At 34.9% G+C, this 12,259-nt stretch overlaps 1 protein-coding gene across 2 annotated transcripts in view; it reads right to left on the bottom strand.

Moving 5' to 3' along the window:
• LOC149792340 (uncharacterized) overlaps positions 1-12,259 on the bottom strand; it is a 114,353-nt gene that overhangs the window by 21,753 nt on the left and 80,341 nt on the right. The window contains exons 6-7 of one of the 2 annotated variants that reach the window (XM_089970914.1): positions 10,923-11,257; positions 190-267 (exon numbers count right to left, since the gene is read on the bottom strand). In XM_089970914.1, coding sequence (XP_089827040.1) covers positions 190-267; positions 10,923-11,257 — 413 coding nt within the window. The remainder of the gene's footprint in view (positions 1-189; positions 268-10,922; positions 11,258-12,259) is intronic. The other variant, XM_089970915.1, reaches the window with a different exon arrangement.

Below are 12,259 nucleotides of genomic sequence, written 5' to 3' on the forward strand. Positions count from 1 at the left end.
CTTTTTCTTACTCCAAATTGATAGACCCAAGCCTGATTTAAATTTCCCCCCCCCTAGAAAATTCCCTGCAACAAAGATTGTAGCAAGGAAAGTGGCATATTTTGCTCTTATAAAATACGAACAAAAGAAACAGAGGAAATGCAAGATCCTGGTAATATATAAGCTTCTTATCAGGCATTCTGATCTTACCATGTATTTTGGGATCAAAGCCAGACTTAATTCCCTCGCTCAAAATAAAAAGAGCTAAACCCCGAGCAGCTTCCTTCACTAATCATGCAAAAGAAACAAAAAACAAACAAAAAATGCATGCACTTTAACATAAATAGAAATATACAGACAAACAAGGTGGCTAAATAATATACAATTTACATGGAAGGATGGAAGGTTAACAGCTTTATATCATGATTGATATTTTTGAAATTATTTGGAGAATTCTTTAAAAGAAACTGAATGTTTAAGATATATTGTAGTTTCAACAATTAAAGTAATTTTAAGTAAGAAAACATTTTCAAACAAAATGTATGCAAATTAAAAGCACATTCAGACCACAATTGCTAAGGGAGGTTACTTGTATTAGATAAGAAACATGCATTAATTAGCTCCCATGGTATGATATGTTCATCTGCAAATTTGTGACAATGATTTCTCCCTTGGTGCATTCCAAGGACTGGCATAAAAAAAAGACTAGTCTCAGCCTCTAAAAGTCATGAAAAAAATGTGTTGGAGGACCATGTTATGTGTCTAATACAGCCTTGAGTTCATAAGGTAAGTGAAAAAAATATGTAAAATTAACAAGTGAATAACACCCAGAGCAGAATCCTAAATATACTTCAACAGTTGCCATTTTACAAGGCACATAAATACAAAAGGTACAGACAAAGATGCATTACCACACAACATGCCAGAAGATCTGGGTCTGTCTTTTGATGAACACTGTAAACCCTAAACTGCTGCTGCACTGTGTGATGGCAGATCCTGGGGATACGCTATTCAACTCACGATAAAATAATGTAGACTCTGATCTGCTGGCATATTGTGTGATGGCTACCTGAGTCTATGTTGTTGATTCCACCTAAAAAGTAGACTTTCCCCTGATGTGTTGGCATGTAATGTATGATAATGGATCTGGGTCTACACTCTTGGTTCTTTTTATGACAAACATTGTAAACTTCCCTATTTCTAATATGCTGCGTGATAGCAAATCTGTGCTTATGCTTTAAGCAGTTTCATGTATGGTACATACTGCAATGACACAAGATCTATGATCATCTAAAATGCAATAAACTATGTCTCAATAATGAGTAGGGACTATTCTAGGAAATGCAATAAATTATGTCTCAATAATGGGTAGGGTCTATTCTAGAACATGCAATAAATTATGTCTCAGTAATGGGTAGGGTCTATTCTAGAACATGCAATAAATTATGTCTCAATAATGGGTAGGGTCTATTCTAGAACATGCAATAAATTATGTCTCAATAATGGGTAGGATCTATTCTAGAACATGCAATAAATTATGTCTCAGTAATGGGTAGGGTCTATTCTAGAACATGCAATAAATTATGTCTCAGTAACGGGTAGGGTCTATTCTAGGACTGGCAATTGAAGGATTTATCCTAAATTCTATAAAAATTGCAAAATAATAAACGGAAGAGGCAAAGACTGTGTATCATAATTAAAAGTATTACCTTTACTTACTTTGGTAGTGCCCATAGTGTTAGAAAATTCCCCCTTTTAAAAAAAAGTTGAGGGGGTAGTGGGATTTCCCCTGGAAAGTTTCAGAATAGTCCCTGTGCTTTTTCTATTTCCTTACTATGTAGCTTGTGTTATATTGGACATAAATGTTATATCTGTTGCACGTATTGTCTTGCCTGTTTATGTTTAAAGTGTACAGCCTGACAGATTGTGCATTATTATGTGCAGTAGAATACATGTGTAGGGGTCATCTCAAAATCCCCTGTAGCATGTATATGTAAGTAGGTAAATCAGCGAAGTGAGTGAAAAAATAAAAGTATTTACCATAATAGCATATGTAATGTATTTTGGCATGCATTACTAACCACGTCCTATTCTCCTTTCTCTCAGTAGTCTTAGAAGTCTTTGTAGAGAGCAGTTGTGCAACTCTCTCTAGTATGTAGTAATACTTGTAGAACATAAATCTGTATCTATATATACATTTCTTATACAATAATTATAAGCTAGTTATTACCATGAAGTCTTAGTTCTGGTAAGGACTGTGGATAATTTATAACCAAGGATGATATTTTCATCAGGTATAAACTGTGTGAAGTTTGTACTGTCTATATTACATTTTTGTTCTTTATTTTGAAGGTTTAATTGCTACCTACCTGACATCAGTGAATCAATGTATAATGACTAGTGAATGAATCATGATCATTCAGTATGTAATTATAAAGGGAAAAAATAAGATAATCTGATTTAAAATCCTACTGTTTTATATTGTCTCTAGTATCTAAAACTGAAAAGTACAGACACAGTTAATTTAGCCAAAGGACTTGTGCAGCATGGAAGTACAGTCCCTCATTCTAATGCTGCTCATGCAAACCCTTAACAACAGCCAATGTTATAGGACCTTGTACTGAACAATATGTCCTAACAAATCAATAAAACACACAGAGCATATTTAATGATGGGGGAAATTGCATCATAAATGGTGCTCAGGAGCCAGAAACTACTATACAGTCAAATAAATGTACTAGCAATTAATGATTTAATGGGATCCATGACCATATCCATAACAACTTTAGCAGTATACTGACGGGATATATAGTGAGGGACCACTGCAATCAAGTGATCTGAAAACAAGAGCCTCAAGGTGGGCTGAGATCACTCATCTGACTGACATCTGTCTCACAGCCATATGCAAGAGTAGTTAGCAATTAAATCTGTGTCAGCTGGATACCTTCCTTAAAAATTTCTTACTATGCTGCTAATTGCTTATTTATACACCTGTTTCTAGGTTTCTTTCTATTTTTAAAAATATTTATTCATATATGACAGCACATAAGCATCACTTGTCCAGTACTGAAGGAAACTTAAGCAACAATATTTTCAGATAGTCAAATTCTATTGAGCATTTATTTTTTGGGGGTGGGTGGGTGGGTGAGGGGTGATAATGTTCAGTCTGTTTTTTGTAACAGCATATTTGATGACAGATCAGCATAATTTGTAAAACTGTTAAGCACTTAATGTCAGAATGCTTTCTGTCAAAATTGGTCTAAGTCTGCTGAGTGTTTAATTTTAGATGCAATTTTAAGGTTTTATACTTTGAGTAACATCAGCCATATTAATGGTGAAATGGCATCATTTGTTTAAGTTGAAAGCTCTTCAGGCCAGAATATTTAGTAAAATTCTGCTATAGCATTTCTGAGAAAAAGTCATTTAAAATGGGGTTCATAGTTTTTTCCTTAGTAATGAGTTGGCACCATTTATAAGAATAAGAAAGGTTTTCAAGCCATGGAAAAATCTGTCAAACATGGTCAAATTCTGTTTCTAGTTTTTAGCCATTATTTGAAAAAATTTCTTTTTTAAGTCAGAGCAACCATATCTGACTGCAAATTAGTCTAATTTGTGAAAATCTGAGAAGCCCTTGTGTTGGGATGCTTTCTGTCAAATTTGGTAAAATAGTCACCATATTTGATGACAAAATGGCATCATTTAAAGGAACCTGAAAGCCTTCAAACTTAAAACCATTAATACTGTTATATTCTAAGCATGTAATATGAAACTTTTACTTGCAAAATTTCTAAATTGTTCTGGACTACCAAGCAAGGGATTTTTCTAATCCAGAATAAGACTTTCAATCAAGACATAATTGTTATATTCTAATTACATGTACATGGCAATGAAAACAAGAGAGAAAGAAAAAATAACTGAAAGTGAACTTGCTGTTCAACTTGATTTATTTGTCCTAAAGTACTTCTGATAATATACATTTGTACAAATGTCTGCCAGTAAGTGAAATCTAGGTCAAGCACTCAGTGTAGGGCTTCCTGCATATAAAGAGGTACTCTCGAAGCCAAGTATATTATGATCCAAATCAGATTAATTACATATGAGGTTTATAATAATACCAATACTAGCTGAAATTACACTCAATCAGATTTTATCATCTAAGTACTACTGACCTAGCATTAAGGGGAAGGAAAAAAGTTGGGCTTTTAAAGAGGGGCAGTGAAAGGGGGTAAATATCTAAGTAAATAAACAGGAGGGATATTCAGATTTCAGCATGATGTACTTGCTAAGGGGAGTGACGATCATGAAAGGTTTGACTGTACATTTTTAAAACTGTTTTCTAAAATGCTGACACCTTATTTCAATCACCATTTGTATTCCAAATGCCGTTTACACATCCCTAAAGTAGGGCCTAGTTGAGATGCCAACTCTATTGGTAAGTCTTGTCATTGATTAATCACTCAGCAAATTTGCATTCAAAATCCTGATCCACACTGCTGTAACTTGAATGGTATTAGGTGCCATCCTAGACCTAGGGCAAGTGGTTTGCTCCCAGTTGTGCCATTTTTCTCTGCATTATTGAACACATCTTGCCTGCATCTGGGTTGTCAAGTCTGTTTGAAAGTAGTTCGACAATAAAGTCTACATTGTAAACATAAAATTCAGAGCCATATTCTAGGTACTCAGTGACCTAAGAAATACATACTGACAAAATTGGACTTCAACCACTGTATCAGGAAATTGTCCAGAGTGACAAGAAATTAGTCAAAAATGAAAAGTACTTAACAGTTACTGTTTTTAAAAAGTTTAAATATTCCTTTTATCTATTATCTGTAACATAAGTCACTCTCTCAAAAGTCTTATTCCAGTGTGGAGAATGTCTGTCCAAATATGGGCTCCACCTGTACATAACATAATTGACATGATGAGTTGAATATTCCAATTAGTTCTCTTTATTATCATTCATTATCTTAATCTTATTAAAATACTAACTATTAATTGACCTATGCTTTTCAGGATGACCTTAGCCATGAAATAGACTGATTGAAAGACAATAAAAATCACACCTTGTGTTTGCACAGTTCATTTGCATTGATAAAGCATTACCACCCACACTGGACATGGGCATTAATTTGGGCTTGTGGAATTTGAGTGAGGACTGGTGATTTTTTATCATCACCAGCCCGGGGCCCGTGTCTAAAAAAAATTCTTTGAGCACTGCATATGATAAGGAAGCCACCCACTCCCCACTTTCTAACTTTGTTTCATTGCTAGAGATCAACAAAGTTATTTAATAAAATATCATTAATATAATCTGGTAATCAAATTTAATTTTAGCTTTTAAATGTTTGTTTTATTTTAACCCTTAAAATAACAAAAAAATTATAATGAATTTTATATTGCTTCAATCCACATGTATCTATAGGGTATTCAGTAGTTGTAAGTTCCATTCACTAACTTAAATTGATATTCTGAGTGACAAGAATAAAGAGGAATGTGATATAAAAAAAGGTATTTTAAAACACTAGTATTTCTGAAAGTGAAAGAATTATAAACGATACCAATATATGAAAACTGGAGTTAATACTTAGTCGAATCAATTCTGCATTGAACTATTGCTTGAAATACAATTACTAATAAAACACAAGGATTTACACAAATTACTGCATAGTACTAAAGCTCACATTTCACTGATTTTTGGATGAAACCAATCAGCATCACATCACTCAAATCACCTGGTCCTCGTAAGTGATACTCAGGGCTGTTCCATTTAAACACATATGGCACTCAGAGAAGGCATTAAAAAAAAAAATATATGCCAGGGTACTCTTATTACTCAAAGAGTTCACAAAACACTTGAACAAAATTCTAAACTGCATCTATGGGTGACTACTCCATGCTGAAAGTGCCTTTCCAGGGTCCCAAGTATGTTTTACTGGAACTGCCCTCGGGTAAATAATACAGAAATTGTTGAATTACTGGTAAGCAGTGATATTTAGACCCAATCATTTATGTTTCCATTCAGCATGAACCTGATAAGCAACTGCTGTTCGTTGTCTTTACAGTTTTGTTCTTTTGTATTCTTTATTTGGTGTATTTGTAAAAGTTAATCCATGAAATCAAATACCTATAAAATAAGCAAACTTTGAGGGGCCCTGAGTGGTCGAGTGGTCTAAAGCGCTCTCCGTCATGGATCACTGCCATCTCACCTCTGTCCGAATGGGTTCGAGTCTTGAGCTCGGCCAGTGTGGATATGTGAGAAAGCTTGCCAGTAGCTTCTCGTGGGTCGGTGGTTCTTTCCGGGGTTTTCCCGGGTTCTTCCTCCACCTTTAATACTGGCCGCCATGTATAGCCTATCTTGTGCTGAAAAATGGCGTTAAACCCTATAACAACAACAACAATGCAAGCTTTGACAGGCACAACCATGAAAATAAGTACCCGTGAGAATATCTGTTGTTAAAAACCCCCACAAAAATGCAGACCAATGAACATAAGTGATACTAATTTACAACAAAGATCATGACTTCACAACCAACCATCCATAGCACTTTCCTCATATTCAACTTGATGAGAAATAGACGAGCAAAAGGAGGTGTGGGAGGAGTGAACAATTATCCATAGCTAGCAATGAAATAATATTGGAATGCATCAAAGATTCCTGCAGATATGATAACTGTTAATCAACAGCAAGGGAATCCACCACATGGCGAAATGAAAATATATATAAATATGTTGGCAATGAAGAAATACTTTGAATTCTTTTCATGGACATCACTTTCCATCTGATTTGCAAATAATGACATGTTCATCAGAATTTAAATTCATAAGGAGGGGATGGGGATTCCATGGAGTGAGAATGGGGATTCAGTTTTGTTTCTATCAGAAATTACAACTGAGTAGTTGGGATAAAGAATACGTTTGATTCCATCAGAACTTAAATTCATGGAGTGGGGATGAAGATTCCAATTGTTTCCATCAGAACTTAAATTCATGGAATGGGGATTGGGATTCCATATAGTGGAGATAGGGATTCCATTTGTTTCCATATTGGGATCATTGTTCATCATGTCTTTAAATTTTTGAGTTGTAACAAGTACAAAATCCAAGACAATGGGATCCTAAGAATAATGGGAAATTTTAGAATTGTAGTATCTACAAAATCCATGAAACTCAGATCCTAAGAATAATGGGAAATTTGTGAATTGTAATAACTACAAAATCCATGAAAACTGGGATCCTAAGAATAATAGTAAATTCACAGTATCATGTACACACTGAAAAGCTGTTGTGGGGTTTAATGCCATTTTTCAGCACACGATAGGCTATACATGGCGGCCAGTATTAATGGTGGAGGAAGAACCCTGGAAAAGCCCGGAAAGAACCACCGACCCACGAGAAGCTATTGGCAAGCTTTCACACATACCAACATTGGACGAATCCAAGACTCGAACCCATGCAGACAGAGGTGAGATGGCAGTGATCCGTAACAGACAGCGCATTAGACCAGTCGGATACTTGGGGCCCCCCACAATGAAATGAAAAAATTCCATAAATCAAACACGATTAAAGCAATCTAATTAAAATCAGATCTCCACTGTCCTATGCAAATATCTGACAGCGATGGCTTAGAGGTCATGTTGTGGTGACCTATGTTATTATCTTTACTGCTATTATGTTAGCATTTGGATTATTTGAATGTTAGGGTGTGTTGAACACTATCAATAAGCAGCATAGTGATAGTGAAATCAATCATCCAGAAAACTAAGATGAGTTGGACATTTTGTTGGGCAAGTAATATTTTCTGTCCCTTGCCCAGGATTTTATATAAATATGAAGGAAAGATCCAGATTTTTAAAAATACTATTTCATGAAAGTTTTTATTTTTCTAGCACAAGACATCCTGCCCTGCATCATGTGTGAATATTCTTTTGTAACTTAACCTATGAAGGGTTTTATGATGATAAATATATTTGCCATCTTATCTCTACCACCATTTCGTGATACTGTGAATCAACTTTTGTGGTGAAATCCACAAAAATTGGTACAGCACTAAAAAACTACATTATACATCATCCCAGGCTTTATGTAAAAGCTGACAGAATGCTCTCTATCCTGCCTGAAAGAACTATAAATTGTCCAGCTACATGTGCCCCCTCTATGAGTCACGACTATTAACGTCCATTTAGTATGGATAATTGAAGCAGTACAATGCATGTAGCGAGGTTAACTTCATCTAATACATATATGAACACATCACAAATAAGGATTAGACAGCTGTGGTCTACAAAGTTACATGTCTAACCAAGAAGGATCTGCGTGAAAATTCTTAAGATGTGAGCAACATCCTAGCCTTGTCCACTAATTTACCATGAAATGTATGCACTAATTTACAACTAACCGTGAAACGTATGCACTAATTTACAACTAACCGTGAAATGTATGCATTAGTGGTTGCAAACCTAACACTACTGCCTATAATCTCAACCATGCAAACAGTTAAAGACATATAGTTTGTTTTAAAAATGTTCAGGAAGAATGTAAACTTTTAGAAATTGTAACAACCAAGATTTTGTATCTATTACCAAGATTTCTAAATCCAAAATGTGAAACACAATTTTAAAAAAAATATTAAAGTTAAGGGGGGTTTATGACAAGTTATTGTATATTCTCACTTAAAAGTCAATTTTTTTTTGTACCAAAAAGTCTTGTAAGCACAACATACACCAAAAAAATGTAGTCAATCCAGGAATAATACTGGGAACTCCAGATCTCTGCAGTACAAATAATGTACTGTACAGTTAAACATTTTGTTCTTAAAACACCATTCCCATTCAGAATGCTTTATCCATTTCAATATGGTATTCATTACATCTTACAAGTATTTATATTTTATTTTTTATAATCTGAAGAAAAAATTCTAAACTGAATTTTAGTTCAATACAAAGTGGCGTGTCCATCAATGTTGTTTACCCGTAGGCTTTTACTATGAAGTATGTTGCTTTTGTGCATGTCCAAACAACCTGTATTTTTACTGTATGTTGTGATTTGTTGTGTAAACTGTTTACTTGTTTTAGTGAGTGATTTGAATTTTAATGTTGCTTTAAAAAATTTTCAGTCATATCGCAACCTCCTGTAACAGAAGCGGATGCTCTAACCACTATGCCACTTATTTTTTTTATGTAATAGAAACTTTGATTTGATTTATATTTGTGCATTTGATAAGCCAGATCTAATTCTCATTTTCTATTTCCAAAGTTATCTTCCAGTGCAAAGCCCTTAGCTTCTAAACACAGCATTTACACTGAGTTCCCAGTTGACAATCCTTTGATCAAACAACGAATGTAATACTGGTTCAGCGCCAATTAGAGTTCTACAGGTCTAATTGTCTGACCTTAATTTCTTAGCTAGTGAAGGGAGAGCCCACTTTATGACAACCCTTGGATCCAGCCACAAATCTGATACTTGTTTAGTTCCAAAATGAGTCCAATATTCAGTTAAAAGAGTTGATCTGAACTCTCTGTAATCATGCTGTACAGTCGACACCTGATCAGTTGTGCCATGTTCTTTAACAGATTTCACTGAATGTATGCTCAAAGCATCACTAACAAAGCTGAAGCTCAGTCTCCATATAAAAACACACAAATGAAAGAAAAGATGAGAAATCAGGATCTGATCATGTTTAATGTGACCAAGATGAATTCTTGGGCCTTGTATTAGATACCATTAGACACTGACATTTACAGGATAATGTGAATCACAAATGTGTGGACTTTACTTTCAGTGTTTATGTGCAAGATGTGAGAAATTAACATATTACAGGCTCTTGTGAACTGCATCATTGTCGACTACTATTTCTATACCGGTATGTGACCTATAAGAAAATTCATGGATTTATAATATAAATGTATTTAAACTGTCAAGCAATATAAGCTGTTCATTTAATTTTAACCATTTAAATTCAGTAATATAACTGTATTTATTTTACATTGTTTTTGTCTTTATTTTCTCCATCTATCTAAACATCCAGTTTGGTCTCTTTAATTCTTACAAAGTGCAATTCGGGGGCCCCGAGTGGCTGGGTGGTCTAAAGCGCCCTCCGTTACGGATCACTGCCATCTCACCTCTGTCTGAGTGGGTTCGAGTCTCGGATTTGGCCAATGTGGGTATGTGAGAAAGCTTGCCAGTAGCTTCTCGTGGGTCAGTGGTTCTTTCCGGGGTTTTCCAGGGTTCTTCTTCCACCATTAATACTGGCATCCATGTATAGCCTATTGTGTGCTGAAAAATGGCGTTAAACCCTACAACAACAACAGTAACAAAGTGCAATTCTGAATCACTGATGACAAGTCACCTGCTATAAACAGATTTGATGTGCAAAGTACACCTCTACTTACATGAGGGTCAATGAGAAATTAGCTTTTGCAGACCTAAAATGGGTGTGGAGGCATTCTATAATTGAGTATATAGGGTATTTAACAAACAATCTGAATTTGACAGGAATTTCTAACTTATGTACGACATAAATACAACATGAACAATAAACATTTGTTAAAATAGACCATACTGTTTACCATCATTTACTATCCTGTCATAAGTACTGCATGGCAATGACTGAGAACTTACGTCACATGTAAATATCACTGAGACACACAAAATTTATCCCCTTTTTGTCCAGACCACCTTTTACTTGACTAAACAGAAACCTGAACATTCTAGTTATTTTAGTGCTTGAAATAACATGGATTCATGAACATAGAGATGGATGGACAAAATGTACACAAACACCAAACAGATCACAATGTCAAGCTTCTGCCAAAGATGAGCTGGACAATTATGAAATCTTTTAGTAATACAATATGCTAGGTCCTGCAGGCATTTTGCAGCATGTTACATCATACAACTAGTTTGATAAATCTAGTACTGTACTTAGTCTTAATGTATGTACTTACGAGGCAGAATATCCTCTGCTGGGTATTGATACTGATATCTAAACGTCTCTCTAACATGAATTTCTGTACGTGTCGTCTTTGCAAAGTATTCAATATTTGTCTGCCCAAACATCCTTGCCACACCAAAATTGTCAATAAGAAGCTGCATTATTCTACTAGCTTTTTCCACTTTGGCAGGATCCATTGCACATGTGTGAAACATACTTCCTGCCACACTACGTGATAATGCTTCCGTGGACATGTAATTTTTCTCTGAATTATGAACCATTGTAAACCAAATCCCGAACAACAATGATAACAACTGCTGGTGAGGCAGCGACAATGAATGGATAAACCTGAAAATAGAATGAAATTTTGGATTCTAATTTCTTTCAATCTTGTCCTTAAACCTTCTTAAAAAAGTATCACTTGAATAATAAATTAACTCTACGTAGGCCTTTGTGTATTCAGTATCTAGATTGTCTAACAATGCACCAGTGCACTGGGTCAAAATTGTGTCAAAATTTAAATTAGATGGACACCATTGTGAATGCAATGATTTGCCTTCTACAAAAGACAAACAGGATTATTTATGAATACTTTCATTCTCATCACACATTACAAACATGGAATAATATACTTAAATCTACTTGGGGGTGGGGGTGGAGAGCAAACTTCCAACTTTCTTAACCTTTCACCTAGGGTCTGGATAAGTGAAGCATGTGCATAGTTAATCAAATAAATTGCTATCAAGAGTACTGTGAACAGAACAATATATGCTTAGCTCGTATTTAATTTGCCAGCCTACAAGTCAATGTGGAGTGTAAGTCAAATTTTTTAATTTTTTTAATTTTCCATCCTTCATCCAAATACAAGTCAATGCTGAGTGTAAGATGAGGCCAGATCAATACCACAGCTTCGTCTTTTTCACTTAAGTTCATTCCACACAGCATCACAAATTTTATCCTATCTGCAAGTCAGTAAATTTTCAAGTCAGCATCATTAAATGTACCTAATTCACATCATGAAGTACTTTAAATCAATTGGATCGTTTTAGCTACATTTTTTATAACACTGACCAAAAACTTCCGGAGTTATAGATAGGATAAAGTTTGCAATTCTGTCAGGAATGAAACTACAGTAACTTGAGGTGTCATGAATAGTATCGTTTTGCTGTTTCAGATTACTGGCAATAGGGAAATTGCATTACTCATGTTTCAGATTACTGGCAATAGGGAAATTGCATTACTCATGTTTCAGATTACTGGCAATAGGGAAATTGCATTACTGATGTTAAAATGCTTTTTTCAGTTTTGTTTTGAAGAGAGAGAGATGGACGCATATATATACTCCATCGC

Source organism: Sinohyriopsis cumingii, chromosome 9 (genome assembly GCF_028554795.1).
Source record: "Sinohyriopsis cumingii isolate HCF-2022 chromosome 9, ASM2855479v2, whole genome shotgun sequence".
NCBI classification, from domain to species: domain Eukaryota; kingdom Metazoa; phylum Mollusca; class Bivalvia; order Unionida; family Unionidae; genus Sinohyriopsis; species Sinohyriopsis cumingii.